The sequence below is a fragment of the Gadus macrocephalus genome, chromosome 5 (assembly GCF_031168955.1).
Source record: "Gadus macrocephalus chromosome 5, ASM3116895v1".
NCBI classification, from domain to species: domain Eukaryota; kingdom Metazoa; phylum Chordata; class Actinopteri; order Gadiformes; family Gadidae; genus Gadus; species Gadus macrocephalus.
In genome coordinates this window covers 4852020-4873142 of record NC_082386.1, presented here as the reverse complement: position 1 = coordinate 4873142, position 21123 = coordinate 4852020, and the positions used below count along the sequence as shown (strand labels likewise).

Sequence of the window (21123 nt, the reverse complement as noted above, 5' to 3'; positions counted from 1 at the left end):
AAGGGCAACCATGACTGTAGTATATAGAAACTCATATCTGGTATAAATACTGATTCATTTCCTATTATATAGCATGAATAGGGATTTAGAGACAAATGGCTAATTTGAAGCTTTTAACACTATAGATGCTTGATAGTGGGCCCTAACCCGACAAGCATGCCGCCCCGTGATTGGCCGGCCCAAACGGCCCACGAGAGGCCGTGGCCCCTCTGGCATCTGCCCGAATGCCAGACCGTCCAGTCCGTCACTGCACTAGTGTACAGAAAAGTGAGCCCCGTAGTCCTCCGTAGTGTTTTACATGTACATCACACACACATTGATTATGAAGTACGTGTGTGGAGGACTGGAATTATATAACTATATTATTGTGAGGACTGCAAAATTTGTCTAGGGATATAATCTCACTTTTTGCAATCAATGTTTCATAATCGGAAATGTACATCAAGGAACTGGCCTTGCTGCTAAAGAGTTCTAAATGACAGTGATCACCAACAGCAAACAACCATTTTTCCACTTCCTAGCGACCAATCCGATATACGACATCCCCAACCTGTATGATTCCCGTCTTTTTCACGGTGAAAAATTGTCCAAACAACGGTGATTTTTTGTAGATTTCTGCCTCAGACGGTTGGCACTGTCGATATCTGATAAAAAAAAGATAATACATACTTTACAACCAGGAAGGTTTAGAAATGAAACGTAATTTGTGCCATGGAGTACATACAACACATTGCACACTAGGCTATAAATAATGGCCAACTTGAATAAGACCATCAAAAACTCTATTTTCGTTCCAAAAAATCTCTTTTGCTGAGAGAAGTTAGTAAAAACAGGCAAACACTGATGATACTCAATCTTTAAAGAGAACCTATCATACCACCAGGTGTGAGTGTGATTAGCCATTACAAGCCGTTTTCAAAATGTGCAGCATTGTGACATCACAGGTGGGCATGTCCACCTTGATGTGTGACGGATAGATCAGCAACGTTTGCTGCAGTCCACTGGGTAGGCTGGTAGACTGATCTATCCAGCAGACATCTAGGTGGACACGCCCACCTGTGATGTCACAACGCTGCACATTTTCAAACCTGCTTGTAATGGCTAATCACACTAACACCTGGTGGTATGATATGTCCCCTTTAAAAAAAGTAATATATAACCAATAACAAAAACATAAAACTAGAGTTACTCTTCAACCTTACCCCTTTAGTGTTTCCAGGGGCTCTTTCCTGCTTATAATACCAGTTTCTGGGTCAACGGTGATGAAACTGCACCTGCAGTACAATAACAGAACATTCCATTAATGTTTAGATTTGTTGCATAATGTGAGACCAACAGGTTGAAAATGTTAAGTGTAAAAGGCTTTTTCAGAAGCTAGGTCTGGGTCACCTTCCACATGCCATTACACGATGGAGTCTAACATTGCCAATCAGCAGCTCCGTCCAAGAATCCTAGAAAAGTAGGATAGAAAAACAACTAATGATTAATTTATTTGTACTTTCCTTTATTAGTTAAAGTACAGCCAAGGAGAAAAAGATAGAGAGAAAGATATAAAGTGAGGAAATGAAAGAGGAACAGTGCCTGTTGGGGGATAATCCACATCAGATCTAAGAAATATTTTACATTTCTTAATTTTTTGACATGTACAATAACCAATTACCCCAGCCTTTAGAAAATGAGTCTTCCTTAGTTTTTAATCTATATGCGAGTCCCACCATCGTTCGAATATCACCGATAATGTTGAGCCGTTGTCTATAGTCAGGTTCAACAGACTGGAGCCAGTTCTTAATGATGGCTTTTTTTTGCAGCATCAAGACGAATCGTTATCAAATATTGGTCTTCTTTTTGCACAGATCCTTCCATATGTCCCAGGTATAAGACAAGACAAGATCGGGGGATTTTGTATCCTAGTCCCTCCTACAGCACAATGTGGATATGATCCCAGTATGATTAGGATCCATACAGTTGTACAGTCTCCAGCAGGGTTGTCGAGTGTTCAATTGTTGACTAGTATTCTTGTTGACAAATAATAATGGAATTCTCTCCATCCATGTGACTTGTATCATATGTGGAAAATACACCATACAACTACACATGTTGTCCGGGACGTTTTCACTCAGTTCTTTTTCCCATTTAGCTTCAACGTATAACGTTGAATCATATTTAGCTTCCATCAAAGCAGAATACAGAACTGACACAGCTCTGGGAATGACATCATTGTAAGATTGTACAATCACTTTTACCATAGGATGTATCTCATCAGCATTTTTCTTAATTCTTTCTATACAGTAATCCCTCAATAGTAGGAATCTGAATAAGTCCAGATTTTTTAGGCCATAGGTAAATTAAATCTTGAAAGTTTATCTTTTCACCCTTTTGAATAACCTTGCATATTGCTGTTAGACCCATCTGAGTCCACAGTTTGAATCTGCTATCAGAAATTCCCGGTTTGAATTCTTAATCAAAAGCTTTCCATTTTAATAGACCAAGTTACCTTCCCCCTTCAGTTGTTTGATTACCATGTATTTAAGGTAAATGTATCAGTTGTTTGAATACCATGTATTTAAAGGCACCCAGTGCAACTTTCGAGGCTTAAAAATAAACATTCAATTTCTAGTCTTTTTTACACGTAGTAAGTTTCAATAACTCCATACCATTACATACCGACATTTAAGCAGCAAAGATGAGACGTCGTTGTGTGGTGAGAACTGATACAAAATCGATAACAACAACAATTCTGCCATTTTCTTTATTTTTTGTAACCTACAATAAATAAAGCAGGCTTCCAGTCAATGAAAAAATGGCTTCTCCCCACCGGCGATTGTTGTTGTTTACGATTTTCTATCAGTTCTCACCACACAACGACGTCTCATCTTTGCTCCTTGAATGTCGATATGTAATGGTATGGAGTTATTGAAACTTACTACGTGTAAAAAAGACTAGAAATTTAATGTTTATTTTTCATTGAATGTTTACATAAAGTTGCACTGGGTGCCTTTAAGGTAGATGTTGTTATTGGGTTTAATTCTTCCTCTTCTTTAGTATGGGCAGGAATTTCTCTGCCCAATTTGTGGTTGAATCAGGGGCCCAGATGTAGGTATTTCAATATCTTTCCAACGAGCTACATAGTCAACATTACACCAGTAAATAAGTGGACGCAGTTGTGCTGCATTAAAGTTAAGAAGTGCCAGCCCCCCCCCCCCCCCCTCCCCCTGGTCTTTAGGTAGCTGGATAGTAGTTTATCGAATTCTCGGGTGCTTTACCCCCTTATAAAACTAGATGTCCGTCGTTGTTTCGGTAAAGCTTTGACAAGTTTTTGGTTATTCCTAATGCCTAAATATTGAATTGATTTAGCATTCCAATTAAATTGTAATTATTTAAGTTCTTAATCTGGAGAGCAGTTAAACATGAGAATGAGTTTTAGATACGTTTAATTTGTAACCTGAGTATACGCCAAAATTTTCTAAAATGTGCCTCAGTTTCATAAAGGAGTTACTGGAACTTTTAATTTAATTAAACATTGTCCTCAAAAAGACTTATAGTATGGTTTTGGTTATTGACATAGTTTCCTGTTATCATATCTTCTTGTGTAATCATTTGGACTAATGGTTCTATATCGAGAGCAAACAAGGTAGGGATGAGACAGCAGCCCTGTCTGGTTCCTCTTTCCAAAGTAAATCTGTCCGATAGTGAGCCGTGGTAATGGTCCAATTAAAAGCTTGGAGTAATAGTTGCGACAGTTAAAGGAGCATTTCACCGGTGGAGGCATGAATATGTATTGCAATTGGGTCCTATAAGTAGTCGAATAATAAATAAAATTCTAATTTGGTGCCGTCTTGACCGAGAAAAGGCAGAAAGTGACTTTTTGGCGCTTGTGCATTGAAGACAACAACTCCCACCATGCACCACGATGCCCAGCTTCGCTGGCCACTCCCGCTTATCTAGATCTCCGCCTATCGGACACCTCGCCGTTCCATCTACCAGCTGATACCGCAAGACTGCTTGAAAATCATTTCACGCAACATTTCTAGTGAAGAGTATTAGTTGGTGAACTCAGTGAATTAGTCCTCGTTTGTATTTCTTTCGAAATGGTGAACTTTTGCATGGTGCCATCTTCTATGTCAGATCCAGTACCTTCCGCCATTGTACTTCAGTTGTATCAACAGCCTCTGTTAGCTTAGCTTCAGATGCTGTGGATGTTAGTTTCTGCTGGTGAAGTCCAACCCACTGGCACTGCTCTAATAGGTCTGTAGCATCAGTGGGTCCCACCCCCTATAGAGAGGTGGGACTAGTGCTTCTAGTCTTACGAGAATCCTCCCCTCTTACACTTCCTATTTACTTCTACGCAAAAAATCGTCATATTGCGGCATCTTAAACAGGAAGTGTGGGAGATCGATACAGATCTCTCCAGTCTCTCCAAAAAATAAGGGAATGATGCACGACCATTACAAAAATATTAGTGGGTTTCTAATGATACAAAGCTAAATGGAAATGGGTGAAGTTTCCCTTTAAGTTTTTTGTACCACTCAGATCCATCAGTACCGGGATCCTTGTTGGTTTTCAATTTTTCCTATTGCTTTATGGATTTTATCTGTAGCTATCTTTGCTGTTATGCATTCATTTTGCACTTAACCTATGGAAGACAGATCCAAGGAGTCTAGAAATGTTTGAGTATCCTTATGATTCGTGTTGATGTTTGTGTGTAAAGTTCTTTGTCATAATCCCTGAACATATTTTCAATTTATTTTGAAAATATGTTTAGTTTAGATGGAATTAGGATCAAATTGTTTATTGACTGTAATCCCTGCCTGTTGTCTTCGCAATGAAGACCCACGTCTAGAAAGCTGTAGGGTCTGACAACGAGTCATGAAAATGGCCTAACTCGAGGGGCGGCACCAAGCATGCATTCGAAAAATATCACTGCACGCAATTGGATGACACTACAACCAATCAGAAGAAAACAAGGGCTGAAGTATCCAGACCAGCGGAGCTACCCAATAGATAAGACTCTTGCGTATCCGGTCTGTAAGACAGCAACGCTTTCGGCCCGCCTATATCAGATACACCGATGTGATTGGTTAATGTTCTGGGCCCGGGGAGTATACTGCTCGTTCCCAGAGTGACTCACTGAGCTAATTCAAATTGTGCTCTCGCGAGAACTCTGGATTTCCAGGGTACTAATTCATAGTCATTTGGTTTTAAATACCTAGCCTTTATCTCCATTTCCTGTTGTAGTATTTTATTAGTTTGGTTTCTCACTTCTATCATTTGTTTATATTTTTTGTCGGTTTTGGTTCCAGGTCAGATTTTCTTTTCTTTTTTAAGTTGACTTGTTATTGCAATAAATATTCCTTGTAAAATAGCTTTTACGGCGTTCCATTGTATTGCAGTGTGTTTCTCGTCATTGACATTTTCCTCTAAGATCTTCTGTATTACAGCTTTGTTTTGTTTGACCAGTTTTTTATTTAATATCCCCACGTTTATCTCCATATTGTGTCTTGTCGTCAGAACTTCAAATATATCTTTAAATAGATTGGACTATGGTCAGACAAATCGGCCACTCCAATTTGACATTCCTGTATTCTATCCCTGCTTTCTTTCTGCATAAAAAAATATATTATTGAGGATGAGGAGTGTGCTGCTGAATAACGAATGTAGTTTCTCTCTGTAGAGGATGTAGTATGCATGTAGCTCCATGCATCAAAAAAGCTAATTTCTTCCCATGTATTTTTTTTTACTACCTTTGTGATAAGTTTTCTATTTCTCTTACAACTAGTTGTGTCCATGTCGTAGTTCATTATCACATTGAGATCTCCTCAACATATACCTTCTATCTATTTAGCAATCAAATTAAATAGGGATTTAAAGAAATGTTTATCACTTTCAGGTGGGGCATATATGTTCACCAATGTTACCATCACTTGGTCATTTGTTCCTTTTACAGTAACATATTGTCCCTCTTTATCATTTATTTATTTTTGATATTCAAATTTGGTGGCATTAGGAATAAGAATTGCTACACCTCTTTTGCGGGCGTTAGAATAGGAGCTATATAAAGTGTTTTTAAATCAAAATCCTTTCAACTTTTCATGTTCTGTTTGTGAAAGGTGAGTTTCTTGCAGGTAGTCAATCTGCGTCCTTCCCTTATTAATTTTAGCTATAATTGTAGCTCTTTTGACTGGGTTTCCTAAGCCATTAAAATGTAGGGACATAAGTTTAATACAATCTTGTTTGGTATTAACAGGCTGCTTTTGGTCTGTTCAAATTGTAGTGTCTCCCCCTCAGGCTAACAGTGCAATAATCATAGGAGCTGAACATAATATGAAACAAACAAAAAATAACATAACATACCTATAAACAGAAGAGCGACCTCCAAAAAGAGATGTCAACAACCCTCATATGTTGACCCCCCTTTAGTTTTGAGGGGAGATGCCTTCCACAAGAGAAGGGCCCACAGCTAGTAGTTAGATGTAACCCATTTTTTGACCTGAATTGCAATTTAAGAATATTTTATTCACATTTATACTTAGTGTCCGGTACTCATCTCGCGTTGTTTTCAGTGTGTTGGAAATTTTGCAGCCGTCCTCTCACCCGTCTGCCTGCCTGCGAGGTTCGAGTCTAGTTTTAACTCAACACCACAAGTAATCATCACCAACCATTTATTTAGGTTTAGTTTAGTTTTTTTTCTCAACAAAGCACAGCTGTGCATATAACAGATATAAACAAAAGTGTTGACAGGCTGACCCTGGAACAGGCCTACAGCTTCACAGTATAACAGAGAGATATATTAAAACAGGCCTACATAAGCCATTCTGATCTAATAGGCAGGCATACCTCTCAAAATAACAATAATGTACACAGTAGTGCTGGGCCCCGTTTCCCGATATCGATGGATCTTCGCTCGTAAGATCATTCTCCCGATGGATCTTTCGAACCATCGATAATTTCTTTGGAGCGTTTCCCGAAACTCCTCTTAACGTGAACGCGCATTCGCTGCACTCACGACGATCGTAGGATTGTACCTGTCCACTGACATGGTGCTGAAACGGGCTATGACGCAGGGGGAGACGCAGGAATGTCGGAGGAAAATGGGGTTAAAAGGGTTAAAATAACTCCCCATCAAGGCCAACCGCAGAGTAGCCTATGAAAAGAATAGATTGCAATAATATGTATGCTAAAGATATTAAAACACAATTGATTAAGCTTAGGCCGACATATATATCAGTCCTAATCCTGAACGCACTGTGCATACATTTATTCACGGCATTTCCCCCCCTGAAATAATTCCATATTACAAAAATCCAAAATAGCTTGTGTGACAATTGCATTTATCTTAATGTGTTGATTTTTTAAACATATATTTTGCGCAGCAAGAGAGCCGACTTTATCTGATATAGGACGCCGGTCATTATCGGGAAAATAATCCCAGACAGGGCGAACCGGACACCGATTCGAAACGGAGGTGCTTCGATAATTTATTATTTATTTTCGATAATGAGCAGCTACTTGCCAAACGAAAAAATAACTTTTTTTACAATTTATTTGTTACCAACTTACCATACGTAGTGTTGATCAGCAGAGAAATAGTTAGCCAAAGACGTTGACGTCGCTTAGCAACCGAAGAAGCTGGCGTTGTTGTGAAGGGCCCATGCAAGTGAACGGAGCGTTCCACGGCATTGAGAAGAGCCGTGTCATAATAGCCCATATTTACGTCCTATATCAGATAAAGTATTTCATTTCTTTCTGTTAAATGTAAATGTGTAAGAGCTGTCAGTTAAACGCGTTATTAACGGCGTTAACGCAAACCAATTTTAACGGCGTTAAAAAAATTATCGCGCGTTTAACGCAAATATTTTATTTACAAAAAAAAAAATTTTTTTTTTTTTTTTGGCTCAAAACAAAGAAGCAGTAGCCTGACTGCTATGTTCAAATGACATTTGTTCAAAGCAGTCGTTTAATTGCACTATAGGCTATTTTTTTGTATCGTCCTGTTTTGATCAGTATATGCCAATGTTGTTATCAATAAAAAATCATTTGCACAAGACAAGCCGATGCACTTCACCATGTTGATAAGAGAATTAAAATGAGAAGAATTATGGGACAAAAAAATCAAGGGATATTTAGCATAGAAAAAGAATTTGCGGTTAATCGCGATTAATCGTGAGTTAACTATGACATTAATGCGATTAATCCCGATTAAATATTTTAATCGCTTGACAGCATGTATATTGGTACCCGCTCCAGAGAACACATCACACCTGTCCTCCGTGAACTCCATTGGCTTCCAATTAAACACCGAATCAACTTCAAAATCGTACTCATCACCTACAAGGCCCTCAACAGCCTAGCCCCCCCCTACCTTGCCGACCTCCTCCATCACCACGCCCCCTCCCGATTCCTCAGGTCCATCTCTGCCAACCTGCTACAAGTTCCACGGACTGAGCGCCGGACTTGGGGTGATCGGACCTTCTCAGTTGCTGCCCCCACCCTTTGGAATTCACTCCCCTCCCACATCAAAGTCTCTCCAACCCTCTCTTCTTTCAAATCTGCACTCAAAACATACCTTTTTACACCAGCCTTCCCCTCCTAACCTCTAATATACCTATAAACAGAAGAGCGACCTCCAAAAAGAGATGTCAACAACCCTCATATGTTGACCCCCCTTTAGTTTTGAGGGGAGATGCCTTCCACAAGAGAAGGGCCCACAGCTAGTAGTTAGATGTAACCCATTTTTTGACCTGAATTGCAATTTTTTTTCTGTTTTTTTCTTTTATTACTAGTCTGTCTTACATAGTTTTGATAGGGCAATATGTAAAGCGTCTTAGAGTACCATATTAAGCGCTATATACATTTCATTTATTATTATTATATTTTTAAAAAATAACTGGAAACGAACATTAAATAAACATTTGAAAAGGACGGACACACACAATTTCATTTTAATTTATTTCTGTTAAATGTAAACAGAACATTAATAAACGTTTAAAAATAGTCATGTCATATGTGTGTTTTAATGTGTCACACTGGGACATCATCCTTCACATCTAAAGGACCTTGATAGTTGCTTGATACATCAAGCAACAATTTACCCACAGCTGATTGACAGAGCCTGAAAGAGTCAGAGGAATGGTCGTGTCCCATATAGGATATTCTTTGACCCTTCTGATGGCCCCTGTCACGTTAAAATTGTACCGGGGGCGAAAATTGTACCGGCCTACGTCATCGTTTGTTTACATCCTGACAACCTGCCCGGCAACAGACGACGCCATGCAGAAAACATGTTTCCAAACGACGAAATAACATAATACAGATAGCGGATCGCTATCTGTATTATGATAGATAGCGATAACACTTGTTTTTACTTTATATTTGTATTGTATTTAATTGTTTAATCAAAACAATAAAAAAAATTGCGGGCGATCGGGCGATCCCGTCAAATGACGCGTCAAATCACGTAGGAAGGTTCTTGAACATTCTAGACTATGAAACCTGCTTAAAACACTCAGTTTACTAGCTAAATTCTGTTAAACAATTCAATACAATACAAATATAAAGTAAAAACAAGTGTTATCTAGCGATCCGTTATCTGTATTATGTTTCAAGAACCCTCCTACGTCATTTGACGCAATCGCCCGTTTCGCGGGCAAAACATTTGTCATTTGACGCGATCGCCCATTTCGCGGGCAAATTTTTTTATTGTTTCGATTAAACAATTAAATACAATTCAAATATAAAGTAAAAACAAGTGTTATCGCTATCTATCATAATACAGATAGCGATCCGCTATCTGTATTATGTTATTTCGTCGTTTGGAAACATGTTTTCTGCATCGCGTCGTCTGTTGCCGGGCAGGTTGTCAGGATGTAAACAAACGATGACGTAGGCCGGTACAATTTTCGCCCCCGGTACAATTTTAACGTGACACCCCCTCCACCAAGATTCTAAGTCGGGTGATACTCTGAGTTTTTTCGGTGTCCTCTCTGGTGAACCTAGCGCCTCTTTTAAATGGCGGTATTATGAGGGTAGCCCCAACTTCAGAAAGCATCTTTTCGATGACAAAGACCTTTGTCAGCCATGCATGCATCTCCTGGCTGAAGTAGACTAAGGATTCCTGACTGCTGTGTGATTTCTGTCTGATATGGAACCAGTGTACAGCTTAGAAATTAAGGTGATAACTCCACATGGAGCAATGCCGATCAGACCTTTGAAGGTGTTGGTATTCTTGTAGTGGGAGAATGTTTCAGACTGGAGGGTGAGTGATGAGGCTGCCTCACACCTGATTTCTGTGCAGTCTAGAATCACTCGCACGTTAGGACAGTACTGGGCAAAAATTAATCTCACCCAAGACTTATTTCGTCCTTCGGGAAAGCGTGGAAGCTGAGGTATGGCTGTCTACGTCCTGATGTAGAGCAACACAGTACACTACAAGAACAACTGCGAACGGAGGCTGCCATTGTTGTTGCTGCTAGACGCGACCGGAAGTTGGATTACCCTACTACGCATTCCGGAAGCAGGAAGTGTGACATAGACCTATTATCCCACTTAACGTCAATATAATGCTGCTATCCATTTTGATGGTAGGCTGGTACGAACGACCAGCTTCAGCGAGAACGTGACGTATTTCCCTTGCTCCAGCCTTCCAGTTTGCTATTTGTGTCTGACCAGTTTGAGAAGAAAACTATTTTGGAAAAAAGAAATAATCCAGTATAATGGTCGCCAGCCTTTACAGAAACATTAACATTGCAAGCCTTTTACATTGCAATAATATCTTGCCATTTTCGCCAATTTTAATTTCAACAAGTTCTGTTGTGTTTCTGTCGAGCCACGAGGGGTAGTAGCGGGCTAGTCATCATTAGCAACATAGCCTCTTTAGCAAACCAGCTTGAAAACACAACTTTACATTGAATTGCACGCAAAGCATGACCGTGCAATGCATAAATTGGTGACCGGATTAAAGCAGCAATGAAATCAAGTGTGTAAGAGGATTTAAAATCGACATTACAACCCCCAACATGGTACAAATACAAAGAAAGTACAGCTCAATCCCCATTGACTATGGGCGCAGCCATCTTCTTTGCTAGTTGTACAGATCTGCTCGCTCTACTTTGAAAGCGACGAGATACTACGACCGAAAGGGGGCGTGCCTCAGTGAAATGCCGCAAGAAAGCTGGGAGATTTGCGACTTTACCACTTCGTACATCCAAATGGATAGCAGTATAACTCTGCATGTGGAAGGGAAAATAGCTTTATTGGTAATTACAATAATATGCTGCTGTATTTTCCGAGACCCCCACATATATTTGAGTTTACTGCTTTCATGGCAGCCAGACCTCTCTCTATGGGAGCTCAGCTCCCACTGGCTCCCACCTAACTCAAACCCTGGCTATAGGTCTTTCTACACTGCCGAGCCGGTTCGGTCGCAGCTTGGCACGCCCGGCGATTTCACCTTCTTATCTCAAGTTTCCTGTGTCAAACCAAGGGGGTTAAATCCCCCGTTCGTCACAGCGCGGGGTTTCTTGGTTCACTGGGGAAGGCGGGGCTGTGCACGGAGTCTCTGACCTCTTTAGAATAATTTGTATTATTGCATACTCCCGAATGTTTTAATTTTTTATGAATGAAGACACCCGCATGCAATAATGAGTTCACTCTATAGTAGGCTAACGACGCTCTTAGCGTCCTACGAGTACCCTGGAGCACTCGTTAGCTACGAGCGTTTAAGACGTTCGTTACCAACGATGCTTTCGGGAAACGGTCTGAAAACTGTAAGATGCTCGTACGACCCACTCTGCGATCCACTTAGGCTAACGATGCTTTCGGGAAACGGGGCCCAGGCCTCACCTGTTTGAAAATATAAAGCTGCATATTTAGTAAACTGTGAAAATAAAATTTATAAAACATAAGTAAGCGCTTGGTGCATTGCAAATAACAAATAAAATAAAATATTCCTACTGAGGTAGACTGAGAAGACTATGTCTTCCTATGTAAACTTGTGTATTTCTTGCAGGTTCTGTGATAGGAAAACTAGCCTGTCGATAGTGTCTCGACTACGTGTCTCTTATCAAAAATATACAGATAAAAATCTTACTACTGGCGTCTCTCTTATCCTTTTGCTGTTCTACGTCCGCGTTTACTCTGGTTTATGTTTCTGGTTAATGTCCTCCTTAAACTCTGCCAGTTCGTTTTTCAGCTTGTTTTGCATGGATTGGATTTGCTTGCTAATGCTATCTAAGCTAGCTTGCGGTATAGCCATAGCTGTAGCTTAAGCTGTTAGCTTGTCACCTTCCCCATCAGAACGATTTATTTCTTTACCTTGTCCGTCCGGGACTTTTTCTTCTTTAATTTCTTTGATCCTCCGCTCATTGTCAAAGTCCATGCATCTTTCTTTGTTATATTTTCATTTTTTTGCAGCGTTTATCGTGTTGGCGTTAGGGAGCACACTTTTCAATTCCATACTCCTCAACCGTCATCCGGAAGTCACAACTATTTTTTTTTTGTGTTTACATTTCCCTCCCCAAAAATGAGTAAAGAAAGATTAATACAAAATGTAATAGTTATAAACTGGGATAAGACTTCCCAATTTAAGTAACATTTATGGATTTCAGAAGAAGCTGTGTTCAAATAATTTGCATTGAATTGTTTATCTCACGCTCGTAAAAATTGAAAGTAAATGAAAATATACATCTCATGGTAAGATAATTGAAGTTGAATAGTACCTCTTCAAAAGCATTGCAGTCGCTGACGACGATATTAGGACGGAATCTCTCCACCGTAACGTCCTTCTGCAGCTTGCCGTTGAGGTCTCCAACTGACGCCTCTGACAGCAGCATCACAGGCCCAACGTTAGGATATGCCACCTTCTGTAAGGTTGAAGAACAGCAACTATAAGTACCTCCGAAAGACAGCTTTTATTAAACAGGGGTCGAATTAATTCAGTTTGATTAGTGAATTACAAAAATATGTACAAATACACACAAGACATGACTGCCGTTAACTTCGGCAGAACAAGCAAATATTAGTTAGTAATTCAGAGAAGAAAAACAACCAAGCCCGGCCTGCGGCAGGCTGAGGTTCACCTCGTCCTGGGAGAACAGCTTCTCCTGGTCGGCAGACCTGCGGGGCTCCATGTGGGGCTCAAAGTGCACCAGACGGTAGCCTATCTCCCCCCCCAGAAAGCGGGTGATCCAGCGGGCTGCCTCGTCACCACAGTCCCTCCCCTGGATGTCCGTACCGAACACCCTGGAGGAGGAGAAGGAGAAGGTTAGTAAGTTTTGTATTGTTTCGAAAAACACAAAATCTCATTGTTCCATTCCGCACTGTCACTTAATTTCCGTTAAACAACAATCGCTGGGAGTGTACGGGCATGTGAACGTGTGGATTTTTTGGAGGCATGTCCCGCTGGGATGGATAGTGGGAAAAGATTTCTGTGAAGCTCTGGTTGTTATTATTAACATGTCTTATGAATGAATAGTGTTTTCCGGCCTGCAATCTTTTGTGTGAGATAAGAAGAACCAACAAATTGGTATATTATATTTATCTTTCCCTGCTACTTTTTTATTGAGATTTTTTACAAAAATTACAACTGTACCCATCCAGTCTCCTCATCGTCATCATCATCATCATCATCATCATCATCATCATCATCGTCACCGTTTGAAATCCTGAATCCCTCGGTTTGTTTAGAACAGAATGATGTTCCACCAAAGGAGAAGATGACAAATAGACACACAGCCTGTGGCAGTAGCGCTACTCAGACCAAGTTAAGGTCAATGTTACGCTGTACCAAAACAAATAATCCACCTGCAGTCCATGATGGGGTTGTGGGGCTGCTGAAGGGGCATCTGAAGCTCTTCCATGCCAGGACCGTTCAGACATAGCCTCCCACCGTCGCTGGTCAGGGCCACCAGCACCTGCCGCGGCTGCTGCTTCCCTGCCACCATGTGACCGTCCTCCTTGACCACCAGCCAGTGCCTGTAAATACACATCAGAGCCATACAGTCTACTATAAAACCACACCGTCAATAGTATAGCCAATAAGTCTATAGTACCACCATACAGCCTATAGAACTGTACAGTACACGGTACCACAATACAGTCTAGTATCACCTTATAGTCTATAATAAAACCATACAGTATATATAGTATATACACTGTAAAAAAATATCTGATCAATAAGTTATGATAACCTATTTATTTCAGCCACTCTAACATAAAATAATGTTTTATGAAATTTCAATTCAAATGTATGAGTTTTCAATTTTCCAATTTAGGTTCTTAAGTTACTTCAATGAATCACAAATTCCAGATGCTTGAAGGAACTTGCCATTTTAAATTGAGTGGGGTACATGGAACTGGCATGTGTGTAGGACAGCTCTTTGCACATGTGCGAGTTGCGAGACCAAAGCCTCGAGACGTTGACAATTTGAAGCGCCAGACACCAGCGAGCAAGCAGACGAGATGTTCATTTGTCGTAAAGAAGTCGGCTTTTGGTAAGTGTTCGTGTTTTGTAGATATTTAGAATGATATTTAGAGCGTCGATTAAACAAATAACATTGTGATTAACATTAGCAATCGTTCGATATGTGCAATAACTGATATTATTTTAGCAAGGTACATTCCGAGTTTGCTGGCTAACGTTAGCTAACTAGCTGCATCAACATGACTTCACCGGGCATGTTCTCTAAACTTAGGCTAGCCAGACTATTTTGGCCGGATCCAGCCCGCATAGTGCTTCAATCCGGCCACCGCGATGCGCTCGTAATTTTGGAGGGAAAACACGCCGCCTTTTTTTGACCCGCGATCCTGCTATTAAAATCAATTAAACTGATGTCGCTGTGTTTGACTCCCTGAGGTCCCGATTGAACCGCGACATGGAGGAGAAAGGGTGTGTTGCCGATGTGGACTCCCGGACACCCGCCGGCCCCCGGAGCTGAGCTCCTGCCGGAGCTGAATGCCGGAGTCCGGCAGGAGCTCAGCTCCGGGGGCCGGCGGATGTTGAAGTCTGTGAGTCCATAAACTGCAACAATCCCTTTCTCCATGTTCAAACTTCAGATTGATGTGGAAGTACCAAAGACGGAGAACCGTAATGACGGAGCATTGAGAAGAGCCGTGTAATGAATATGGATTTATATTGGGTTTATATTGGGTTGGGTTATATTAACTTCGCGCCTCCGCTGCGCGTCGGACAGTTTCCGCCTCCGCGTCGTTCATTAATTCCTGATAATGGACACCTCGTCGGGCATTATCCCTTATTTATTTAGATATAGAGCTCCAGGACGTGCGCCCGGAGTGTTCTAGACTGTGTGCGCCTCCAGATGATATTATGAATCCTAAACGCCTGCATCGGTTTCTCTGACGTCTCTGGTACTTCCAGAACAAGTAGAGACTGGCCATGGTTGAGAATGAATTGGCAGAACAGAAACATGGCGGTCACAAGGGGAAGCCTCCCTCAAACTCAGGCGACCACTTGGAACAGAAAAATTGAAATTCCTGCGATTGTGGACACAACTTACGAACGCACACTGCGGCCGCCTACATAGCTTTACCCAATCAAAATGAACGGCAGAATATCATATTTAATCGTGTAACTATGTTTAATTGCAATGTCCAAAGTGTGACCCTCGGACTAAAACAGTTGCCCACCCCTGGTCTATGCACTCTAATTGGAGTCAAAATAATGAGTTGAAGTAATTCATGAATCCAATTTGTTAGTTAGACTTAACTAGAGATGTGCTCTTGTTCATTTTTGCAATTCACATCACCTAAAGCTTTTCGTCTGTTATGTGTGTTTCAGGTGCTTTGTGAAGGCTCAGCTACTCACTCGTTGGATGAAGTAGACTTGTAAGTTTTGCCATTTTGCCTCATACAAGCAGAAGACTATAGTAAATCATTACAAGGACAAGCATGGACGTGGAAAAACTGGTTTTAGTTGTATTTACCTTAATTGTTTTACCGTCTTTCAATCCCATGTGGAACTTGTGCAACATTTGAAGGGTCACAAACAAGGAACCGGTCCCCTTGCTAAACTTCATTGTGAACTTTGTACTTTTTCAGCGCCAAGCAACATCAAACATTATTTTCTTCATTTAAAGAAACATTTGATAATTAGAGAGTCTTTCAATTGCCCGTTTGTGGGGTGCTCTTTTAAATCTTACTGCTCAAAGCTCAACATCATCAGGCTTCTACATTCAATAATTTCATTATTGATTTAATTTCATTGTCCCAGTCAAGATTCTGTCAATGATGAACAGGATAACTCTGATTTAGAGTCGCCAGATGATTCATTGACTGAACCTGACTCTCAGCCTACACAGAAGTCAGTTAAGCGCCGAATTGCATCCCTTTTCCTTCGACTGCAAGCCGTCCTTCATGTCTTTAAGTCTGCAATTCAAGAACTTGTCGATGATTTGTTTGATATTGGAGAACATGCTGGACAAATAACTAGGGAGTCAATTGAGAATGTTTTGAAGGAGCATAATTACACATCTGAGGAATGTTTGACATCGTTGACTGAAGCATTTCAAAGTGCTAACCCCCTTAATTTCCTTTTAAGAGAAGGATCTTTAGGTACCGACTACAAAAGAGTCATATTATAAAAAAAAACTTTATTGTCATTGAGCATGTCGAATATCTTTTGAACAGACAAGAAAAGTCTTATACTGTTGTCTATATCCCCATTCTAAAGTTACTTTCCAATCTTCTTAAAAGAGAAGAGGTACTGCAAGAATTAAGGGAATACAAACCAGTTGAATAGTCTGGCCAGTACAAGTCTTTTCTGGATGGTGACTTCTATAAATCAAATGTAATTCTCTCAGGTCAAGAACTAAGTGTAGCTATTACTTTGTATATTGACGACTTTGAAATCTGCCTTGCTTTACTGTGCAAGGTTGAGCATGTCAGGATTTATGGGTAACACTTTATAATAACTACACACAATTCATCATTTATTAAGCATTTTTTACCTATTTGTTAATGGTTTGTTCACCATTAGTTATTTATTGTTCATACATAACGTATCATTAGTAAAGCATTTCTTCACACAGTTATAAATGGGTTTGTTCATAGTAAATAAGCCTTCTAAAAAAACTATTAAATAATGGTTTGTTCACCATTAGTTATTTATTGTTCATACATAACGTATCATTAGTAAAGCATTTTTCCACACAGTTATAAATGGTTTGTTCATTGTAAATAAGCCTTCTAAAAAAGTAATTTTACCATTATTATCTAGGTACTTAGGAATGTATAAGGCCGGTTAAAACCTGGAAGTTGATGATTAACAGACTATCTAGACCTACATTTGTTCATGCCTTAAATAAAATGTTATGATTTAGAAATAGGCCTCAACTAATAGCTGGGGTGTTAATACATATGTTACAAATACTTACCAATTAGGTTATCCATGATTAATTCATGAGTTACTACGGATTAGTTGACTACATGGTGTGAGCCCATCTAAAGTGAGCACTTTCTATGCTTTACAAAGCATTTATAAATGAATTGCAAACATAACCTGGACACAAATATGTATTATTCTATTTGGACATGCCTTCAGAACTATGCCTACGGATAGTTAGTGTTACTGCATCTTTAACAAGCACTTAACACTTCAATTCATGATTAACTCATGAGTTACTACTGATTAGTTGACTATATGGTGTGAGCCCATCTAAAGTGAGGACTTGCTATGCTTTACAAAGCATTTATAAATGAGTGGCAAACATAACCTGGACACAAATATGTATTATTCTATTTGGACATGCCTTCAGAAATATGCCTACGGATAGTTAGTGTTACAGCATCTTTAACAAGCACTTAACAACACTTCAATTCATGATTAACTCATGAGTTACTACTGATTAGTTGACTATATGGTGTGAGCCCATCTAAAGTGAGGGCTTGCTATGCTTTACAAAGTATTTATAAATGAGTGGCTAGCAGATACCAAAGAGACACAAGTTAAAACAAAATATTATTTTAAAGGTCCCATGACATGAAAATCTCAATTTATGAGGTTTTCTAGCCTGCCTATGGTCCCCCAGTGGCTAAAACTTGCGTTTGGTGTAAAACGAGCACTAGCTGTTCTGCTCGCCTTTGAAAAAACGGAGGCTCAAGCGCGCTGATTTGGAAATCTGTGCTCATGACGTCATGAGGAATCTCAGCTCCTCCCCTTACTCTGCCTGGCCCGCCCAGAGACGTTGGCCCGCCAATGAGACTCGACCGTGCGAGCGCCACATGTGTGTGTGTGAATACACACACTGTAACGCAAGTGTTTCTTGTCGGTTCTTTGACGTGTCTTGTATTTCCACAACGAGACTGTCGTGGGGGTTATCTAAGCCATGGTTGAGAAGGAATTGGGGGAAAGGAACTCGCTGAAGTACATGAACTGCGACATGCCGCCGGTTGCCGCGAGGCACCATCGCTCGGCAGCGGGCAGCCGGCCGCAGGCAGCGCGCGGTTCAGTCGACTTCAGGTTGATGTGGAAGAACCAGAGACGTCGCAGAACCCGACAAAGTCGTTTGTGATTCATAATATCGTCTGGAGGCGCACACAATATGTTATATGATATAGATATCTATGTATTATATGATATTATTTAGATATAGAGCTCCAGGACTGTAACGCAAGTGTTGTACACTTCCTTGTTATTTGGATAACCGTTCTGCTGTTGGTGTGATGGCGCATAACACGTCTGGTATTTCTACAACGAGACTCGTATTGGGGGTTATCTCAGCCAAGGTTGAGAATGAATTGGGGGGAAGGAACTTTGGCTTTGACTCCCTCAAGAACATGAACCACGACATGGAGGAGAAAGGGATTGTTGGCGGCGAATGTCTCCCGCTTGAGCCCCGCTGAGGGACCACCGCCGGAGGCGGAGGTGCATAAGCGCTGCCCGGCAAAGATCCCTTTCTCCTCCTTGTCGTGGTTCATGTTCTTGAGGGAGTCAAAGCCAAAGTTCCTTCCCCCAATTCATTCTCAACCTTGGCTGAGATAACCCCCAATACGAGTCTCGTTGTAGAAATACCAGATACGAGAGTCCGACGTCACACCAACAGCAGAACGGTTATCCAAATAACAAGGAAGTGTACAACACTTGCGTTACAGTCCTGGAGCTCTATATCTAAATAATATCATATACATAGATATCTATATCATATAACATATTGTGTGCGCCTCCAGACGATATTATGAATCACAAACGACTTTGTCGGGTTCTGCGACGTCTCTGGTTCTTCCACTTTCACATCAACCTGAAGTCGACTGAACCGCGCGCTGCCTGCTGCCGGCTGCCCGCTGCCGGGCGATGGTGCCTCGCGGCAACCGGCGGCATGTCGCAGTTCATGTACTTCAGCGAGTCAAATCAAAGTTCCTTTCCCCCAATTCCTTCTCAACCATGGCTCAGATAACCCCCACGACAGTCTCGTTGTGGAAATACAAGACACGTCAAAGAACCGACAAGAAACACTTGCGTTACAGTGTGTGTATTCACATTGATGTGGACGTTGAAGAACCAGGAACGTCGGAGAACCCAACGCGGTCGTTTGAGATTCATAATATCGGCTCACACAGCTTTTGGCCGTGATAATATATATTATATGATATAGATATCTGTGTAGGCTATATGATAATATTTAGATATAGAGCTCCAGGACTCCCGTGTGTTCTAGAATATTTACAGAACACGGCTAAAGGCTGTGTGCAGCTCGCCATTGCGATACATCCACTGTAAACAGAGCGCATGGTGGCTGCAAGCTGCTCAGGGCCACACCCCCACCCTCCTCCTTGACACGCCCACCGAAACAGCGCATTTGGGGGAAGCTCAATGTGCGACTGGCTCGGAGTGGCTGTAACTCTGCACCACGGCTGAATTTAGGGAACGTCTTTGAATACTGTGTTAGTTGCCCACTAATACCTATATTAAAGAATACATAAAATAGCATGTCATGGGACCTTTAAGAAAAGGGAAAGAAGCTATGTGCTGAAGTGCTGAAAACGTACAAATATTTATTTTAAACTACATAAATTCTTCTTTTCAACAAAGAACACACAACAAAAAAATACAGATAAAATATGAACAGTGGTATTGTACAGAAAATGTAAAAATTACTTTACAGGAACACTTGTAAAGCATAATACAAAATGCACATAATTATTTCTTTTTCAGTGGTAGCAGCTTACCACTGGCTTTAAGCGTGTTGACTGAGTCAACTATTTCTACATCGCCTAGAATTGTCAAGGCACAGTGTTCCGCAAATGCTTTCAATTTTGTGGAATGGGTATACGTTTTCAAAGCTTCCTTGTACTGGTCTGGGGCAGCAATGGAAAGCTCGGCGATTGGTGCATTGACCACCACTGTATTACGGTCAACACCGACCTTTCGAAATGCCCCAGACATGGTTCCAAGCCTCTTGTAGCATTTAAGAATCTTTTTGTACCGGGCCAAAGCCTGCTCGGGATTCCGGGCTGCAATTAAGAGAACATACAATTAGTGCTATCTATAGTAGGAGTTTTGTCATTTATATTACTGTACTCATACTGTACTCATCTTTAACACACACACACACTATCTCCTTGCACACACACACACACACACACACACACAACGGCAACTATGCTCAGTATGTGTTGCCGGTGAGAGGCAGGAGAAGCTACAGTGGTGGAATGCCCACACACACACAGGGTGAAGGAGCACACACACAGAGTGAAGGAGCACACATACACAAAATCTACTTCCCCACACACACACACACACACACACACTACACTACACTATGAATCTAGTGTGGCTTGTCAGCTACACACTTAAATCTGATTTCAATCTAGAATATGAGATGACCACAAGCTATTCCTCTAAAATTCACTGTGTGAGTGCTAGAAACAATCACACAAGCAATGTCACATCATATGGGAAGAGCCAGCTTGGAGAACACAACACAGCGAACCAGGAGTGATCTAGCACCCAGGTGAGTGGAAAGTGGTGAAATTAGTATTTCTAACCTCTTTGCAGTGTTTTTTCCATTTTAACCCTCTTGGATAGCTTCTTTCTCCCTTTCCCCTTCTTCTTCCTCTTCTTGTCCCCTGAGGATGAGCTGTTGGATGACTCTGAGTCCGTACTCTTTGAACTCA

At 40.9% G+C, this 21123-nt stretch overlaps 1 protein-coding gene across 2 annotated transcripts in view; it reads right to left on the bottom strand.

Annotated features, from left to right (window-relative positions):
* Positions 1–444: 444 nt before the first annotated feature.
* Positions 445–21123, bottom strand: part of LOC132457580 (mitochondrial amidoxime-reducing component 1-like) — a 32221-nt gene continuing 11542 nt past the window's right edge. The window contains exons 2-7 of one of the 2 annotated variants that reach the window (XM_060051835.1): positions 13798–13968; positions 13074–13236; positions 12714–12857; positions 1390–1451; positions 1203–1274; positions 445–644 (exon numbers count right to left, since the gene is read on the bottom strand). In XM_060051835.1, the coding sequence (XP_059907818.1) occupies positions 518–644; positions 1203–1274; positions 1390–1451; positions 12714–12857; positions 13074–13236; positions 13798–13968 (739 nt within the window). In that variant the 3' untranslated portion in view covers positions 445–517. Of the gene's footprint in view, positions 645–1197; positions 1275–1389; positions 1452–12713; positions 12858–13073; positions 13237–13797; positions 13969–21123 lie in introns of both variants that reach the window. The other variant, XM_060051836.1, reaches the window with a different exon arrangement.